This window comes from Prunus persica, chromosome G6 (assembly GCF_000346465.2).
Source record: "Prunus persica cultivar Lovell chromosome G6, Prunus_persica_NCBIv2, whole genome shotgun sequence".
Lineage (NCBI taxonomy): Eukaryota > Viridiplantae > Streptophyta > Magnoliopsida > Rosales > Rosaceae > Prunus > Prunus persica.
In genome coordinates this window covers 26204573-26223574 of record NC_034014.1, presented here as the reverse complement: position 1 = coordinate 26223574, position 19002 = coordinate 26204573, and the positions used below count along the sequence as shown (strand labels likewise).

Genomic DNA, 19002 nt, shown 5'->3' with positions numbered 1-19002 from the left:
AGATGCTTCGCGTTTTTAAGGCCGTTAGGTACACGTGGCGTGATCATGTGTTCCCACGCAAACTGACCAATAGTATTTCGGAGTTCTTGATTGTGTAAGGGAACGCACCGCCATCACGCGCTTTGCTTCTTTACGCTCTGCGTGCTTGAGGTGATTATTCAGCTTAGATGAACGCCATACGAGCCGTAGGATCTTAGCGATCGGATTTCACTCAGCCATTGGATTCAAGAACACTGCTGATGCTAAGTTTATCAAATCTTGAGCAGCGTCAAGGTGATATCTGTCTATATTCTTATGCACAATGTTGTAAACATGTCACTTCAATCACATTTTGAAATTTTATGAATCAGAATCAGAATTTAAAAATTATAAGTAAATTTAAGTTTTACCCATAAAAAAACTTTCACTTTTAGAAAAAGCCATAGCTTTTTCAAAAAAGACAGAAAAACCTCTCAACTTTCAAACAAAAGACATGCAAATGTAAAGGATTCCTTAGGAAATCAAAAAATAAATAAGGGCAATTTTGTCCATTTTGGCTTCTTTTAAAAATTTTCTCTCTCCTTTGGGCTTTTCCAAAGTCTCCCAAAATTATAATCTACTCTCCTTTCTATCGTTGACAGAGCGAGAATACAAAACCTACTTGTGTTGCTTCAACCCTAATCCGCAAATTGGGTTAGGTCAACTGTGTCATCCTCATCCGAATTCGATCTTCATCTCCATCCACGGCAAAATAAAATAAAACAAACCCACATGTTTTCTTTTGCCGATCTCATTAGCATTTCGATGAAATATTGAAAGAAAAAAAGGAAGAGGTCGTAAAACCTAATTTCTTTAAACTTCCATCGTGCATAACCAAGATACATAAAAACAATTCGGTTCGAAATTTTGGTTGATATATTGACAGCCTCAACTCAATTGTCTATGTTAGGTTTTTATATAAATTAAAATATAATGTTAATCGACAACAAAATTCGATGAGATACACAATTAAACAGCAAGAACTGGAACTTGAAAAGTAGAGAAAACCCAGCTGGAATCAAAGTCTGAACACTATATTAAATTAATATCCAACCAGATACAATGGGGGGAGAGAAAAGAACCAAAATTGAAATCTGATCGCTAACAAGAAACAAGGGCTCATGCTTGAGACTCAGCACCATTTGTTGTCGCATCCATTGGTTCGGCTTCTGTAGACTCCTCAGCCTTGTCACTCTTCTTACCTACAATGTGCAAATAAATCAGGATTCCTTCTCCCAACAATTAAACCTAAACGTTCTTCATAACATTGTTAAATCCACTAACAATAGACTTATTATTTGCTCAAAATTTTCTCTGCTTACCCTTTTTCTTTTTGCCGCCACCCTTCTTCTTGGTCTTTGTCCCCAAAGCCAACCAGGCTTTGATTTCAGGATCATCTATTTGTTTAGTGGGCTGCAGCTCCTGTAAAGGATGAGATGTAATCCGATCTGATCCATTTGGCATCAGCAAGACAGTGAACTTGATATGGGCAACCAAATCACCTGCAAAACAACCAATAAATGGATTTCGAATCAGGGTCACAGAAGAATTGAAATTTCCCAAAAGCCAGTCCCAGTAGGAAGATTGTTACCAGGTTTCTCGTGAAGAACAGGATATGGCTGCAGAAGCTCGTGGTTGACGCATTCAAGTAAACCCAGCCTAGCCCTTTTCTCTTCCAAAGCTCTGATGACAAGACAGTACAGTTTTTTTTAAGAGAAACAAAAGAAACTGAAGAACCAGTGACAAATAATGTAGAAAATAACATTATTTTAACAAACCTAGCAGTGAATGGCATGATGGGAAACTTCTCCCTTATTTCACTGAAAATAAACCTAGAAGCTTTCATCTTCAAGTGATAGTTCTTATCAACAGCTCTCTTATAGACAGTCGTCTGCTTCTCATCCAACAGCTTAGGCTGCAAATTGACATAAAATGCGTTGATGGAAAATCAGATAACATAGCATAACAATGGTGGTTGGGATGGCTGATTGTGACTTCTTCATTACCTTTCCTTCACCTGTGCTTGTGACAATATCAATTGAATAAACTTCGTTCTCCTCAAATTCTGCCTCATCAACTCTTGTATCTGGATTGGATGCGCTTAATATGACCTTGTTCCCATCTATCACAAACTGCTTCAACTGATGGCTAAGAACACCTTCAACGATTTTGCAGTCATAAGCTGCAGCAACCTTTTGGATCGCCTCTGTTACATCTTTATTCTGCAGCCAGAAAAAGAAATGAAATATGAAATAAATACAGAAGAAAATTTCAGTACAAGAATAGAATTCATGTGCACATGTTCCAATCTATTTTCATATATAGCACAAAGCAAGCATTATGCATTGTTACATACAAAGATCTCCATCAATTATGTAGGCTAATTTGAATGATGATCGCACAGACAACAAATAAATCTGTACTAGGCACCAAATGTAGCCAGTTAGTCTAGGCAACAGGGAAAAAGAGGAAATCAATAAGGTACCAATTACCTCGGCAAAGTTGCCTACAACTACAGATTACTCAATCAGGCCTCTCTTTTTGCTTTCTTATGACAATGCACAAGCAAGAGAGCAAAGCCCTTGATGTTGGCTAATTTGAATGATGATTGCAGACAACAAATACATCTGCCCTAAGCACCAAATGTAGCCAGTTCATCTACGCAACAAGGAAAGGAGGAAAACCAAATAGGATATCGATCACCTCGGCAAAGTTGCATACTAGAAGAAAACCACATTACAAGAAACACAGAAGAGTTCACAGAAAAGTAATAAAAAACTAATGAACACACTTAAAAAACAACCCCTATGATTTCACTATCCTATCTGAGTAACTATGACAAAAAGCCTCATTTGGATGTTGGTCCATAGCTTTTGACAAGTTTCATCATATAGAAGTATGGAACACAATAAATAGTTTAAAGATAAACCAACGTCTATTACTGATGCAGTAACAAGGGAAAAGTAACCAACTGATGGAAAGCAAATTGCAACATTTGAGTAAAAATGACTAAAAGGGCTTCCATATGTATCTTACTTCCAATGAGCTGACAAGAAAGCACATGACAATCCATGGTCATTCATTGAATGAAGAGAGATGGAAAGGTTCAAAAGAACAAATGGAATGAAAGAAACACAATCATCCATCAGTGTAACTATGACAAAAAGCTTAATTGGATTCAATCCATAGCCAGTGATAGCTTATCATCATCTAGAGAGATCATGTTAATTGAAGAGACATCCCACACAAAAAAGTATGAACTAGACCTTGTTGATTGTTCCTATATAATAAATAATAACACAGCAGAAAGACTAGTTATACAAAAACATCTAATCCATGAAAAGAAATTAAAACAAACTCCCAGCTAGCTCAAGACACGCAAGTCCAACAAGAATAGTATATTCTAGGGGATTGCAACAATGTCAGCCCAGAGGGGACATTAGGATGAACAAAATAAGTGTACACCCACATCAGCCCATCCACAGCCAAGCATAATATTGGCAACAGGGAAAAAGAGGAAACCAATAAATCATAGATTTCCTCGGCAAAGTTGCCTTTAAAACTTGATGTTTGATAGAATGACATATTATATCATTGTGCAATTATTTATTCCAACATGGGTTGGAACAGTGAGTGCAGATTATACTAGCAGACATCAGCATCAGAACAGCTTGACATCAACATCGGAAACATGTGGCCTTCCAACACGGAGAACAAGAGTGGTGAAAAGATGTGAGAAAGAAAGAGAGCAATTTAAAACAGTCTCAGGTGGACTTCCCAAGTCGACGAAAGGGCATTCTTCTGTTTCAATGGAACAACTCCACCACTGTACCAAGATTCACCCTCAATTCAATAATGTACATTTCCCCTTCAGTGTAACTATGACAAAAAGCTTCATTTGGATGTAAGTCCATAGCTTATACTAACATCTCATCATCAGGGGATGCAATGTGCATAAAACACGTATTCCAAGTTTAAAAATCAAACAGAAAAGCAAATGTAGATTCAAAGTATAACATGAAAATAGAAGAATATGCGACAAGTCTTGAGTTATGCTAAGAAATGCAAGGAGGCTCCTTTTTTAAACATTAAAAAAAGTATAATAATTAGCAAAAAAAATTACCTTTTTTCCTGGCCTTACAAGCCTTAAGGCAACTTCAGCAGCAGTATTAGCAGCTGCAATAACGTCAGCTGCCTTTCCTGTAACAGGCCCTGCTTGAAGAGCATGAGTATGTGCAACTATGGCAATGAACCCGTCAATATGACAACCCAAATCACTGCAGGAGAACAAAAAACCATCAATATGTTCCTCCTTACAAGCTTATATTCAGTTCATCTAACATTTAGCTATCTTTCAAAAACAGCAGAAGTAATAAAAAGAAATGCAGTTCATATGAGACAAAACTTACATCTTCAGAATATCTCCTTCTTCCAACACTGTCTCGTCACTGGCAAGCGGGGAGAAATGGCATACAGTGTTGTTCACAGAAATGCAAGTTGGAAAGGCAACACCTCGTTCAATCTTCTTCTTCACATTTTTGTACATATTACCAGTTTGCCTAAATAAACATAAAAACAGCACGAACCATAAATCATCGCATTAAGGGGACAAATCAACACTCCATAATAAGTAATGAATTCTAATTAAAATAAACAAATTTTCAATGCAACGAGAAAAAATTAATTCATTGGATACTTACTCTCTGATGTATGAATCACCTTTCTCACAAAGGTCCACAATCTTAGCTTTCGGTTTGCATTCGGATATTACCAACTGCAGAGCCTCTGCAAAAATTTCCCAAATGTAATCAATATAGTCAGCCATAAAAGCATATAAAATTCAAATGTGTAATATGTATGTATTTGCTACTGTTATAAACGAGAGGAAAAACGAGAAAATTACTGTTAACAATCTCAGCGGCACTCTTGTATTTGGTGACTACTTCAGGAGAGCTGAGATCCAACTCCTTCTCCTCCCTCTCATCGTCCGACATCGTTTCGGGACCTTGTAAATTCTCCGACTTCTAAAACCTAAAAATCGAGAACCAAGAATTTAATCAGAGAAACGCAAAAACAAGCGTCTAAATGTGCTGCAGATGAGCACAAGCAATACGAAAACACAATTTCAGTAGCTATTAATCGCAGACCTGATTGGAAGAAAATTTGAGGTGATGAGCAGAGTGCGGAGCTCTGAGTTAGGTGTTTGGGGTTAGGGTTTATAAACAGAGAAATGGACGAATTTGTACCGAAGGGAAGGTGGTGGCTTACTAGAGAGCTAGGGTTTCAACGTGCGGCTGCGTTTGCTTATATAGGATTTTGCGTTACTGCTCACGGTAGGGTTTTTATTTTGTCTTGCTTATTTTTTAATTACTTCACTTTCTTACATTCTTTTTTTTCTTTTCTCCTTTTCCTTTTTGCTAAGTAGAAATTTATGTGGCCGTTGGTGTATTTTCCCTCCGGTGGGAGCGTGGTGAGGTGCAGCGACTTGTAGTACATTGGAATTCCTCGCTCTGGTGTGCTTGTACCTTGATTGTTTCTTTCCTTTTTTACCTCTTTTTGTCTACTTGGACTGGGGCCTCGGGCCCAATTTAATTTCCCATTCTAGAAAATGTAAATAAATAAAAACTTGGGCTTGAACTTAACATGCCAAACTCGGACCCCCAAAAAAAACTTATCTTGCCAAACTAAAACTGAACCAAACAGGCTGGATTCGGTTTGTTTCATCCACGACTATACTTAAAAGCGAACATAATTGACCCATTAAAAAGTACTCGGTCGCAGGTTTGGTGTGAAACCGATTAGAACCGGATTGGATTGTGGCCATTGGCCACCCCTATATTCTGCATAATTTGTTCCAGAAACCATGAGGGGCTTTGTAATAGATCATAAAGTAAGACAGCAACCATGGGCTAGGCCGAGGAGTTGGCCCAACCATTATGCGCAATGGGATTATAGGGCCTAAAATGCTTTTCACTCCCATGATACAAACATGAAGAAAATAGGATTGACATAGAGAGAACACAAAATTTGTAATTCCATCGATACATTCTCACGCTCATATCGAAAACAACATGGAATTTATTTCTGTAAGATGAGAAGTTGCCTATTCTCCCACCTAAACTTCAAAAATATTGATACCGTCCAAAAAAGCCGATGTTCATTCAGAGAATCAAAAGAAACTCAAAGAAGAAATGCTAACAGTTAAGAATGAAGATGATTTGAGGATCGTATGCTCTCAATGGACTAGAAAACCAGAACAAGAAAACCAATGAAATGATGATACCTACAAAGCTGCACTCGGAAGATATCGTCTCTCATACAATCCTATTACTTGGTCAGCCACCGTCCACACAATGGCCTGCCCAGGTGGTATCCTCATGAGCCGAGGCAGCAGTCCTTTCCACAAGGCAAGAAGCCCTTCCTCTGCATATATTGTCCTGATTGCATGGATCATGCCTTTGTATTTCATCTGGCCATCCACACCTCGGCTCTGAGCCATCAGTCTTGTTTTCACAACATCAAAGGGACCCGTGCAAACGGGACCTGCTGTGCCTGCAAGGAAACCCGATATCATAGACTGCCATGGCAGCAGGACCCTCCCGTCTCCTTCATGTTTCTTCCACAAGAGAACGTCAAAGGCATTTTTGGCTGTAAACATGGCAGCCTGATTCGTCCCATTGCGCATAACAGTTGGAGCAGCCCCTGACCAGAGCCCAAGGATACCTTCCTCCCGGATGATCATACGAGCACAGTGAATAGGACCCTTATACTTTAGAAGATCATGACTCAATCCCTTCTGTTGCTGCAATCTAATTTTCACCACCTGCACCAATAAAATTCCAAATCAACTTCTTAAGTCTTCCCATTATTCATGAAGACAATGCTCATAATGAACATGTATAATTTTTTTATTGTATTCAATGAACAGATCAGCAACTTAAACTTAAAGTAACTTAACCAGCTAACCACGACAGCTGCAAACTAAATTTAACTAATACAACTTGCAGAAGAATTTAAGCAATCCCAGATTGATGCTTACAGTCCATACATGTTCAAACTTCAAACCAATGCTTACAAACAATGAAGAGAATGACTTTAATAAGTGTAATGAGCAATTCAAAGGCTAAGCTGGTTCCTCAATAAACAAAATGATTTACTATCTTCCCTGAATTTTCTTATCAGTCATCAAAATTTCGAAGTAATTACTGAAGACCCCTAAATGCCCAGCTTCTAAATTCTTTAAATTCTCTGTTAATGAACTGAGTTAAGCCACAATTGCCAGAGCATAGAGAAATCCACAAATGAAAATTTTAAGCTTTTCTAGAATTATCAACTGAAACCCACGACACAAATCCAACCCACATTCAAATAACCATAGAATTCCCAAAAAATATATATATATCATTTGCAATTGAAAACTTGAAAACAAATGCACTAACCTCAAAAGGCGTAACGATAACAAGAGCTTCAAGAACTCCAGCTCCAAACCCAGAAATGAGCCGCCCGTGATTGCTGACCTTCCCAGTCTCAGCGTCCTTGAACGCGCCCTGAAGCACCGCATTGGAGCCCATCCGAAGCGCATACTTCAAGGTCAGGTGAGTGGCAAAGGGGGTCAAGCCCTTCCAGAGAGCGCGAACACCTTCGGTGCGCGAAACCGTGGCGCCGCAGTGGATAATTCCCTTGTAGGAGCCGGTCCGGTCCAGCTGGAGCCGGGTCTTGATGACGTCGATGGGCTGCAGACACGTGGCCTCCACGATCCCCCCGAGCGAACCGGACAAGGCCTTGACGTACGGCGGGATGGGTCTCTTGGTTGGACTGGCCGTCGGATTGGAGCTTTCATTTTGGTTTTCTTTCATGGTTTTGTGACACTGAATCTCTCTGTGGGAAATGAAAACAGGGTTTTGTTGAGAAGAAGAAGAGGAAGAAGAGAAATTCGTCTCTCTTCTGTTCTCGACTTCTCCTGTCTCATTCGTTGTGGAGGTGAAGAAATTAGAATTCTTCTTCTTTGTTCGTTAATGAAGAATTAAGCAGCCATTAGGGGTAATTAATTAGTGTTTAAGTACGGTGCGTTTTGTTTTCCTGTCCTAAGCATGTGTTTTATGCGTAAACAAACAATAAATGGTGACGATGAAATGAGAATCTTTATTTGAGACGCCGTGACTCGGGATTCGTCGCAGCAAATTCAGGTGGCCTCGTGTTTTGGATCTGATGGGCCGCCGGCTTTAGTGGTAGGTTTCCACACAAGCGGGCTTTTTAAGCACAAAATCCCCCTTCAAACTTGGGCGATAATTGTTGGCCAGCCCCTCAATGAGAAACATGATAGTTACAATTGTCTTAAGGCCATTTGAGGCCCACTTATATGGTCCACTAAAGTTTCACACTTTACATGCGGTACCGCACAACTCAGAGACTAGACTGGATTTGTAACTCAAACGATTAAAAACCATTACCACCTCCCGTGTCACGTACATGTTCAATTCAGTTGTTTCTGTGATATAGGGAAATTATTGAATTTAAACATTTTCATTGACCATATGACTCAATATTTTCTTCATTAAACTCATCATTATCATCCAAACATGACCATTCTATTCTATAAAGTGAATGAATTATCCAAAGTCAAATAAACTTGTGTCCAACGAACTTCACCACATTGATCATGCCATTAGAGAAAACATTATTTGGTACCAATTTAAGGTAGACATTGTCCATATTTGGTTTCCTCCTCACACATTGATGATTCATTGAGTCACCATAAAGCAATGGACTCGTGTCATTCTTACTGCATGTCAAACACAATTTTCACATACTGAAAACAACTGCGTGTCGACACAGCATGGCTCTAGAGCTCCCCATCAGCCGCGTTTACCCCATTACGTGTCACCTCCTCCTCCTCCTTGCCTCCACCATCACCTAATATATAAACACCCCATGTCCCTCCATTTCAAACTCACCATAAGAAAAGGAGATTTCAGTTAACTTGACGTACTTTGAGTTTGTAGAGTTTGTGAAAAGGAAGAAGAGTTTTTAGTTGAAAAGAGATGGCATCAGAAAAAATGGATCCACAGAAAAGAAGGGAGCTGGACGAGAAGGCAAGAAAGGGAGAGGTTGTCATCCCTGGTGGAACAGGTGGCAAGAGCCTTGAGGCTCAAGAGCACCTTGCTGAAGGTTTAATATATATAATATCTCTCTCTTTTGTGTGTCTCTCTCTTAAGTGAACTAATATGTGATGATATGTATATGTGTATATGATCGATAGGAAGGAGCCGTGGAGGGCAGACAAGGAAGAATGAGATAGGGCATGAGGGGTACCATGAGATGGGGAAGAAGGGTGGACTGAGCACAACTGACAAGTCCGGAGGAGAGCGTGCTGCGGAGGAAGGAATCCCACTTGACGAGTCCAAGTACAAAACGAACGGTCGTTCTAATGAGTGACTTTGAAGAGCTCCAGCTTCCAGGCTTCTAGGGCCTCGTTGACTTGACCATGACTTTGGTTTTTGATGTTTCTAGCTACTACGTGTGTGTGTAAAATAAAGTTGTAGTAGGGATGATGGTGTGATTTTAATCTCTAGCTAGCTGGTGTGTTTTTGTTTGACGCCCTTATGTAATCCTTTTGGTTGTGTGTGTGTAAAGTTGGGGTGGAGCTTCAGTGCTAAGTTTTCTCAGCTTTTGTATTCTCGATCTCCATATGATACTTGATAGCACATCCCATCCTTGCTCTTGAATCTAATTTCCACCTTGAAATCAAATCCAATATCAGTTTTATGCATGAGCAAATGGCCGGTGAGGAGGAACATCACATCTTGAGCAAAGGGATGCTAAAATTGTGTACGACTAATTTGCAGGAACAACAGGATCGGAACGACTTATGTTTGTTTCCAGTTATAAACCTCGTCATCTTCCTTTTTGTAAAGGCTTGCTTATGTGTGTGTTGTTCTCATGATCAATAATAGTCTCAAATTCCACAGGGGACGTAGTTGGGCAAAGTTGTCGAACCTCGTTAATATTGTGCCATGTTTTTCTACTTTTTCTCTGATTTCTTCATTTAGAATTTAGGATAGGTGAAAATATCGATCCAGTTTTGATGTTATAGGAAACAACAACTTGGCTTATCAAAAAGATTTTCCAGACTTGGATCATATAAATAGCAAGGGCAGTGGTCAGTCATAGTCAGATGTCTTCGTGGACCTGGTATTCTTCAAAGGAGTTTTTACTTGCAAAATAAAAAAAGGGATATCATTCAGTCTCAATAGGTCCACTCTAATCTCATCTTGATAAGAGTCGAAATAGATAAAAGCTTTTATCAAGATGAGATTAGAGTTGACATATTGATACCGAGATTGAATAATCTTGTACGAAGACTATTGGGTTGGGTCTTTAGGCGCACTTCCACTACCTTTGAAAGTCTCACATTACAAATCCATTTTAGTGTGGCTCGAGCAAGGTTCCCGGGTTATTACAGAAAGCTATACAAAGATGGTGACAGAGATTCTAACCTTACGTTTTAAATCAATGCTAACCTTAAGAGTTCATGGTCGACTCAGTGATCATCGTCAAACCATTCATCAACTGGATCTAGCTCATCATCATATGAATCTGGATAATCGTCCTCTGGTTCTGAATCATCGTCCAACACTTGCTCGTGTTGATCTGGGCTAGGTTCATCTATGTCACTGGTAAGACTTTTAAATTAGTTTTTCTCATAAAGAACTTACAACACTTAAATATCAAATGAAAACTTTTTTTCTGTTATTTTATGAAAACATTCTTAGTGTTTTTGGAACGTATTTTTGTTCTCTGAAAATGAAAACATAACCAAATGGGCCCTTATCTTCCCTACGAATCACAGTTTGAAACATATGCAAAAATAATTTATCAAAGCACAAAAAAAAAAGTTTTGTACACATGTCACACTGCTATTGGTAAGAATGTAAAAACTCCTATTTACATAGTAAGAATCTCAATAAAATATCGTCACTCAGTGTATGGTCTCTCTCTCTCTCTTTTTATTTGTTGGGGTCCTACATAGATTGTGATACAAAATGTAGTGGTATCTGAATCATATAGTATAATCATCACGAGCTTTCCTTTGGTTAGGCAGTTGCAAAGTTCCATGGATTATTGTAAGAAATTTTGGTGATTTTGATAGAAAAAAAAAAAGTGGTTTGTGAGTATAGCCAATCAGTCTTTGTTAAGTAGTTGTTTCTTATTGTTTTGTTCCTCATCAATGGAAAACAAAACCTAGTACTCGGGAAGTATATAAAATTCCTCATATATCTCCACGCGGCGTGAGTTTGTTGGTCTTTCCACAAAACGGTTAAAACAAACCAAAAAAATGCAGAGTAATTGTTGTACCATGTATTCGTTTCACAACTTAGATTAGAGGGATACAATGTTGCAGACTATTTGACCAAAAAAAAAAAAAAAACAAGTGAGCATATAAATTAGGGTTTTCCTATATAATTAAAATATAAAATTACACTGATTTTAACTTTCCTTAGTTACTACTAGTCTAAAAGCCCACTCAATTCTAATTATAAATGGAAAGTTACACTGATCTTAAAGTTCATCTCAGAGCCATCCTAACAGAAAGGATCATCTCGTATCTCTTGGCAACCGTGCGGTTGCACTGGAGCCTATGAGTATGAGCTGGGACAAGAAAATAACAGAAAAGAAAAGAAAGAAACAAGACAGAGAATTAGTGATGACCATGAAGCTATGGACTCGCGTCCTTCTCACTACATCTTCACTGACAAAAGCACCTGCGTGTCATCACAGCATAGTTCAACAGCTCTTACGTGTCACCTCCTCCTTCTCTCAGCCTCCTCACTCACTTTCCAAGCCTCCCTCTATATAAACACCCCATTTCCCTCCAATTCAACTTCGCATATTATATTAGCAGAGATTTCATTTCAACTTCCAATATATAGTAAGTTCAGAGTTTGTGAGAAAGACTTGAAGTTCAAAGGAGATGGCATCAGAGCAGGAAAGAAGTGACCCAAGCAGAAGAAAAGAACTAGACGAGAAGGCAAGGCAGGGAGAGGTTGTTGTCCCTGGTGGAACTGGTGGCAAGAGCCTCGAGGCTCAAGAGCACCTTGCTGAAGGTAAACTAAAACCACTCTTTCCATGGATTTTGTTTTCTGTAATTGTTTCTCGGGTCTTAGTGTAATTCCACATTATTAACCTGGCTAATTCTGTATTTTTGTGGTGGTGAAGGGCGGAGCCGCGGAGGGCAGACAAGGAGGGAGCAGGTGGGTCATGAAGGGTACCGGGAGTTGGGCCACCGCGGCGGCGAGACTAGGAAGGAGCAGATAGGCCATGAAGGGTACCGTGAGATGGGGAAAAAAGGAGGGCTCAGCACCAAGGACAAGTCTGGAGGAGAGCGTGCTGCTGAGGAAGGCATCCCCATTGATGAGTCCAAGTACAAAACCAAGAGCCGCTAACATGATCATTATTAACTTTCCAAGCTCAAGGCCTCTCACTTTGGTCTTTTCGCTTCAAGTGTTTTTGCTCCAACTAGAGTTGTAGGATGGTTCCTAGTTGGTTGTAGTTTTCTTACTTGTTGCCCAAGTATGTTGTCAGTATTGTCTCTCAACTGCCCGATGTGTGACCCTTGTGTTTTCTTTTGTATCTGAAGTTGGGCTTGGAATTCCCTGTCTTAACTGTATCACTGTATCACTGACCAGGTCTCAATGGTACTTCTAATTACTAGGGTTCAGATTGCTATAATAATCCTAATTGCTAGGGTTTCGAAAGGTCCAACTACAATCTCATATCTTAAGTTCAACAATCTAGTCATGTTCAAGCGAGGCACGTAACATTAAGTCAAAATTGTAACAAAACAAACAGTCAAATTCCTTTCAAGAGCATAAATAACAGATTGTTGCTTTATCCGAATGAATTTACCGATCCACCATTCACCTAAAGATGACACTGCTAAAAGAAACATATTTACAACAGCAACTTCCCAGTAAATTGATTTTCACTCAAATCAGCAAAACTTTGGTACAATGTCACGGAGACAAACTTTAGTAGTAGCTGTTGTACACGACTGGCAAAGTACCGCATTCGGTGATTTGTGTGATTGCCACTCTATACCTCTCTTTTATTTCATCTCGTGCCCAAGCGCCATGCGTTCAAAATATCAATGACTCATCGCTAATGCTGTTACCAAAAGACCAAGCACTAGAAACGGCTGTGCGCTGGCCTGGAATGTAAATAGAGCAGATTTGAATATCTGATTCTTTGATGGTGCAAAATCAGATTATGTTAAGTAGGGTTTGAAGCAATACCTGATATTTAACATCATACTTGACAGGGTCTTTGAGAAAGTACTTGAACTGCAGAGCAAAAAATTTAGCATAAGCAATGTCTAAATGTAAGAGCATAACATATACAGCTACCTGTCTATCTGTGGTAATAAAAGGAAAACTGATTTAGAAAGAATAACAATCTTTTAAAAGTGATTTACCTGAAAAAAGACTTGGGGAGCTATCAAAGCAACGAGAGCTAAAGCATAATATGGTTTACCAGCCCCTAGCAGATAACCTGCAACCATAACAACACAACCCACACATCCGATGATCACAAAAACCAGCTTCAACAATTACAATCTCTTTGACCTAAATTGCTCTGCATGAACACAACATACCAGCGATTGATAACTGAGTGATGTCAATGGCGCCAACGCAAATCCATTTGGCAGTTTCTGAACCGAAAGCTACAGGGAGTGACTGCAAACAGCATCGCAACAATAATGTTACAAAGTATGCATCTAAGATTGTTTAAAATATTGTAAAACAGAAAATAAACGACCTGAAGTCCCATTGCTCTATCTCCTTCAACACTTTTGAAGTCATTTACAATAGCAATTCCCAACTGAAATGTGGCAGAAAAATATGCACTGCCAGTTAGATCATCTTTTGTAAACACATGTTAAGATACTTGGAACTTCTTTCAGAAACATACCCCAGCTATGCTGTACAAGAGTGTGAGGACAATTATGTCAGGTGTAAGGGTCCCAAATAATGCCTGACCAGCCCACCTATCAATAAAAGATTGAACCAAAATACGTTACCTGAACCTAAGACAGCTTCTAGCAGTTAACCAAACTACAAGAATATATTGGTGACGGTTCTTAATTAATGGGAGCTACATTATAACAAGATTCCTAAGAGGTATCCAATTCAACGAATGAGCAGGGATGATGATTATCCAATTCAATGCAGTTCTTGGCTGCATGTAGCATACCAGATAAAACTTCTTTAAATTTCAAGAATCTAGGTACCATAAACAATCACGTCAATCTTAATTACTAAAGGATTCCTAAATCAAATCGCGAGCTCTGAACCCTTATATGAATCATTCAATTTTTGTAAATTCACAAAAAAGAGATCATGTAGAGGATATCGCACCATGGCAAACTGATATAACTTGCTCCAAGGGCAAAATTTCCAATCCATCCATTTTGTTTCAGCTGCAACAACTCATGAAGCTTAGTCAGGGGTTAAGAAAAGTTTCTTCTGGAATATTTGATTTGTTGATAGTGGGGAAAACTTACCTTCAAAGGTGGAGCGGAGTAAATGTATGATAGAAAGGATCCACCCAAAGCAAGGTAGAAAACTATGGGGAACTTATGTCCTGCCTAAAAAGGACAGAAATTCATGATTGACATTGATCTAAATATTTACATTGGTAAGAAAGAGCCAGTCCATTTCAATTACTTACCCACACATCTAATATACCAGCACAGCTAAGGCCTCCTAAAAGCAGAACCCAGATTTGAGTAATGACCTGAGGGAAAATTTAACAACAAAAGAACAGGATTAAAAATGTAGTCGTCATCCATTCTAGTTTATACAAAACACAGTTAAGTACACCCTTACCTCATTCTCAGATATTGCCCCCGAGGGAATTGGACGATATGGTTCATTAATTGCATCAATTTCTCGGTCATACCAATCATTTAGTGTCTAAAAAAGGCCAGGGAGTTATTGGAATATAAAGACCTCATTAGATCAAAAGCAAAACCAAACTTCGCATTCCAAGTAAAGCATACCTGGGTATAGCCAGTGAGAAAAGGGCCAGACATACACATGCAAACTATTGATTTGGCAACGTCCTCAAAAGTCCAATGAAAATTTCCTGCAACATGAAAGAATTGCCTCAAAAGTACTTTATGGACAGAGAAGAAGTGTAGCAAATATTACTAGAATTGCAAACATTAAATATTTCAAGAAGTATAATGAATTCCACTAATATCAGATGACCTGTCAAAAACTTCTGACCACTCCCACACCGTGCTGTTGTCTCAAATCAATAAATTACTCATCACTGGCACAGGCAGTAATACATCCTAAATGAATCTCCAAGTCCATATACTAACCAAATTCATAACATCAATAAATTAATGTGAAGTGGCAGTTCTTTATCCTTAATGGATCTCCAAGTTGAGATCCTGACCAAATTCATTACAAAAGGAAAATATTCTGGCAGTGGTGTGTAATCTTTAAATCAGCAATAAACATTAAATGTGTGGTTAGTATAACATTATAGGCTTAACGGACCAAGCCAGAGACAAATCATTTAGTAGCTGTATTAAAAAGGAAGAAAGTATTTAATGGAGAACAGCACATCCCTGATAAGATGGCAGTACTACTGCAGGAACTTCCAAAGTAAGCCCTTGAAATTGCAAATTGGGAGGAGATGGGAAACAGGAATATTGATGTGCATTGTAAGTTGTAGGGGACTTCATTAGCTCCATAGACAATTTCCAATCATGAAACCAACAGTATAAGGCAACTAGAAACTATGAAACTACAGATGGTTCGGTATATACAAGGAGCGTACCAGAAGCAGCAGCTCCGCAAACTACTCCCCATACCAGGGGAGGCCAAGTTACAGGCTTTGTCAACTGAAGACGAATCTTCCATTTATTCTGTACAGTTCAAAGCACATATTCAAATATTGTGTCATCTTTTCTTGCAACTATAACTCTATCAACTTAAAATCTACTAGAAGATGCATTTCAACTAAAAATCTGAAACTCCGATTATCCACCTTAATCGTGTTAAGTATATTATAAACTTAAGCTTCTAGCATCATCTGAAGAAACTAAATTCCGAGCACAGAGAAAAGGTACTAAAACTTATATAATGAGCCAACATTTGACGACTTACAGTTTCTTGAGAAGCTCCTTTAATACCAAGAAGCTGGTTGAAGCTCGAACCATTCTTAGCCGGTGCCTTATCGGGTACCTGAGGTTCAACAGCTAAAGAAACAAAAATAGCAACAATAAATCCCCAAAAGCTCTCACCATAATCCACTTCCACTCTATCAAAATTCTCGAGAAAAAAGAAATGCAGAAGCTCAATATGATAATATACCTTCGTTTGTATCGGTCTCCGCAGCCCTAACCGTAAGCCTTCTTCCTGAAAAGTTTACAAACTCGTTTCAGTGTAAAGAAAAACAGATAAGACGAAGCTCAATCAGTAAATCTCACTAGTCATTAGATTGCTAAGAAAAAAAAAAGGAAATGGAAGTAAAATTTGAAATAATTGAATAGGCAGCTTGAAAGTGTTTCAAACATTGTTTGCTGGATTTTGACAGACGAGTGAACTCACTGGTAAACGAAACAGAAATCGGCGCCAAATTGGACTGAGTCCGAACTCGGCTGGCGTTGAGTTTCGATAATCTAATGGACGACACCGTATTCAGTACGGACGCCATTGAAGCTGTAAAGAGCTTACTGGTCAAGCAGGAAGAGAAGAGCAAGAGCTATTGCGCGGAGTAGCCGATAACACTACCAGTGATAAATGTTTGACGAAGGGGAGAAAAGAGGGCGGATACGGTATGCTTTGGCAAACGCAGTTTAAGCTGCGCTTGATTACGTGGCGGCGTGAGGTTGGTGGTTAGACTTTAGTACCTTACTGGCTTTTGTTGGGACCAGGTTGATTAATAAATCCTCGGACATCGTACAAATGATGCGGTCTGTCGCGTCAAAGTGATCGAAGTTAAAGGAAATTTCTTTTATTTTTGGTGGAATTTAGATGAGTAATTTCATAATTAATTCACCTGGTTCACAGTTGCCATATCAAGCTCAGTAGCTAAGGGAAGCTTTGAATTCCAGTATGTTTCATGCTTTATATTAAAGTTAAATCTTGTAATTAACTTACAATGATTGTTGACATACCTAGCATGGAGAAAGACAATTAAAAGTTACATTTTTTAAAGTGGGGGAGATACTTGCAAATGTAAGAAAACATTTTATTGGAAAAAGAAGGGGGATAGAGAATTATGTATTGGAGAGAAGGAATGCCTACATTTAAGTGTACTAATCTACATACATGGCTGGGTTAAGCCAGTTAATACTCAAGTTTTAGTTCCCGTCATTATAGATTAGATTAATTTTGAGTGATTTTGACTATCGCTTAGAAAAAGGAAGAAAGATAATATTTGAGGTAAATGACCCATGAAGGATCAGTTTGTTAGCTATGGGCCATAAAGAGTAAGCGCTTACTAACTCCAGCCCACGCACATGTTACGCCCAAAAAAGGGCCGGTATCGATGTCTTTCTTTACAACAGTTGAAAAGTGGTCAGGGAATTGTGACCCAAAAAGTTGCTCGTAGTCCACAAACTTTTTGGGATTTGGCATCTTTATTGAAAAGGATTTTTGGATTCTACGTTAACAATGAATCAAGAAAAAGGAAAGATGGATACAGAATGATTACATTATTGTACAAGTAATGCTTGTCTACATTGACCACAACAAAAATGCTTGTCTACTGTTGGGGATTCTTACAAATATTTCTCCTACTAGGTCAAGTAATAATCCTAGTGGTTCTCTTGTTCATATAATTTTTAGCTCTCAAAACCTTTTGGCTCTAGTATGGTCCCAAGGAGGCAAAATCATGAGTGGACATGCACAAATTTATTCTATATAATGAAATAAGAATACGAATAATGGTTGTCATTCTTACGTGAATCAATTAATTTAAATAGTTTTATTAACTAATTCTTGGTTTAGTGATACTTCTCTTTTCAATGTTGAAAGATGTCCTAAGTTCGAATCTTCCTCCACAAAAGACAAAGAATCTCATTAAATGCATACACACTAATTATAGGAATATCACTCAACACAAACCAATATGCCAATTCCTCTAACTAATAGAGCAAGTGTATATGGAGGTATTTACCCATACACTAAAGAGGCCAACAAATATTCGTATCAAAGGGCTTTTCAAAATTTTGTCACACTAGTATTATTTAGGGCATAATTCTTGTCCCCATAGCATACGACTCACCTCAACAGAATAATCCGGTCCTTATGCTACCATCTCTCTATCCCAATCTCAGTTATTGGGTCATAAAAATTCAAAGTCCCCTGTGAATAATCACCGATGAGTCCAAAAAGATACCTTTCTAATTTAGAAAACTTGGCAGCATAGAGGAAGATGCTTGATCCTCAGTCCAAAATCCACTCATAAATCGTCCTCCTCCTGAAATTCTCTCCCATTCCCCTATATATTCTTTAATAATCTCCCTATGTGCTTCAAGGGAATGTGATTCCAATTCCACCCAACACACAGGACCTCCTGCCTAATTATAATAATCTGATACCAGTTTGGAATATCACAAGCCAAAGCCCCAAAAAGGGGAATATTATGGGAATTTTCCCAACTAAAAGGACCTTATGCTAACACTATTTGCCAACAAACAAACCCACCAATCCTTTGCGTAATCATTCATGCTCGCCGTTGTTTCATGGAATCAAACCAGCATAAGATGCAATGACATAATATCTTACTGCATATACGTCTAAATTATTTTTTGGTTACGGGCATCGAACTCTCAGTTTACCATAATCTTAATTCATTTCTGATAATAAAAAGCAAAAAATCATGTAACCCAATAAAAAAAACAGAGATCATTCCCCAAGTTGTTATGTTTCTCTAGCAATTTCTCTCTAACTTTCTCTTTTGGAC

The 19002-nt window shown here is 38.6% G+C and overlaps 4 protein-coding genes across 4 annotated transcripts; 1 reads left to right on the top strand and 3 right to left on the bottom strand.

The window, feature by feature from the left end:
- On the bottom strand, positions 898 to 5451 carry LOC18773782 (ERBB-3 BINDING PROTEIN 1). Its single transcript, XM_007205242.2, has 10 exons — positions 5166 to 5451; positions 4922 to 5049; positions 4719 to 4803; positions 4428 to 4577; positions 4142 to 4295; positions 2025 to 2240; positions 1797 to 1933; positions 1610 to 1701; positions 1341 to 1520; positions 898 to 1220 (listed from the first exon to the last, which is right to left on the bottom strand). Exons 2-10 carry the CDS (start codon positions 5010 to 5012, stop codon positions 1138 to 1140), a joined length of 1188 nt encoding a protein of 395 aa, XP_007205304.1. The 5' UTR covers positions 5013 to 5049; positions 5166 to 5451; the 3' UTR covers positions 898 to 1137.
- Positions 6001 to 8115, bottom strand: LOC18773099 (mitochondrial succinate-fumarate transporter 1). Its single transcript, XM_007206805.2, has 2 exons — positions 7458 to 8115; positions 6001 to 6841 (listed from the first exon to the last, which is right to left on the bottom strand). The coding sequence occupies exons 1-2, from the start codon at positions 7872 to 7874 to the stop codon at positions 6302 to 6304; spliced, it is 957 nt and encodes a 318-aa protein (XP_007206867.1). The 5' UTR covers positions 7875 to 8115; the 3' UTR covers positions 6001 to 6301.
- Positions 8977 to 12735, top strand: LOC18773483 (late embryogenesis abundant protein B19.3). The gene is made up of 4 exons (XM_007206118.2): positions 8977 to 9186; positions 9278 to 9449; positions 11980 to 12122; positions 12235 to 12735. The coding sequence occupies exons 1-4, from the start codon at positions 9060 to 9062 to the stop codon at positions 12459 to 12461; spliced, it is 669 nt and encodes a 222-aa protein (XP_007206180.2). The 5' UTR covers positions 8977 to 9059; the 3' UTR covers positions 12462 to 12735.
- Positions 12850 to 16890, bottom strand: LOC18774974 (chlorophyll synthase, chloroplastic). Its single transcript, XM_020567187.1, has 15 exons — positions 16641 to 16890; positions 16404 to 16448; positions 16197 to 16288; positions 15868 to 15955; positions 15077 to 15162; positions 14904 to 14990; positions 14746 to 14811; positions 14579 to 14662; positions 14433 to 14494; positions 13987 to 14062; positions 13834 to 13896; positions 13670 to 13751; positions 13490 to 13566; positions 13311 to 13358; positions 12850 to 13225 (listed from the first exon to the last, which is right to left on the bottom strand). Exons 1-15 carry the CDS (start codon positions 16744 to 16746, stop codon positions 13163 to 13165), a joined length of 1125 nt encoding a protein of 374 aa, XP_020422776.1. The 5' UTR covers positions 16747 to 16890; the 3' UTR covers positions 12850 to 13162.

Coding starts and splice junctions, on each gene's coding strand:
- LOC18774974 (XM_020567187.1), bottom strand. CDS start 16,746: ATGGCGTCCGTACTGAATACGGTGTCGTCCATTAGATTATCGAAACTC. Junction 14,812..14,903: donor GGGCAATATCTGAGAATGAG/GTAAGGGTGTAC, acceptor ATTTTCCCTCAG/GTCATTACTCAAATCTGGGT. Junction 13,752..13,833: donor ATAGAGCAATGGGACTTCAG/GTCGTTTATTTT, acceptor TGCTGTTTGCAG/TCACTCCCTGTAGCTTTCGG.
- LOC18773782 (XM_007205242.2), bottom strand. CDS start 5,012: ATGTCGGACGATGAGAGGGAGGAGAAGGAGTTGGATCTCAGCTCTCCT. Junction 1,934..2,024: donor CAAGCACAGGTGAAGGAAAG/GTAATGAAGAAG, acceptor GTCAATTTGCAG/CCTAAGCTGTTGGATGAGAA. Junction 1,702..1,796: donor ATCATGCCATTCACTGCTAG/GTTTGTTAAAAT, acceptor TCTTGTCATCAG/AGCTTTGGAAGAGAAAAGGG.
- LOC18773483 (XM_007206118.2), top strand. CDS start 9,060: ATGGCATCAGAAAAAATGGATCCACAGAAAAGAAGGGAGCTGGACGAG. Junction 9,187..9,277: donor TCAAGAGCACCTTGCTGAAG/GTTTAATATATA, acceptor TATGATCGATAG/GAAGGAGCCGTGGAGGGCAG. Junction 12,123..12,234: donor TCAAGAGCACCTTGCTGAAG/GTAAACTAAAAC, acceptor GTGGTGGTGAAG/GGCGGAGCCGCGGAGGGCAG.
- LOC18773099 (XM_007206805.2), bottom strand. CDS start 7,874: ATGAAAGAAAACCAAAATGAAAGCTCCAATCCGACGGCCAGTCCAACC. Junction 6,842..7,457: donor TTATCGTTACGCCTTTTGAG/GTTAGTGCATTT, acceptor TTATTGGTGCAG/GTGGTGAAAATTAGATTGCA.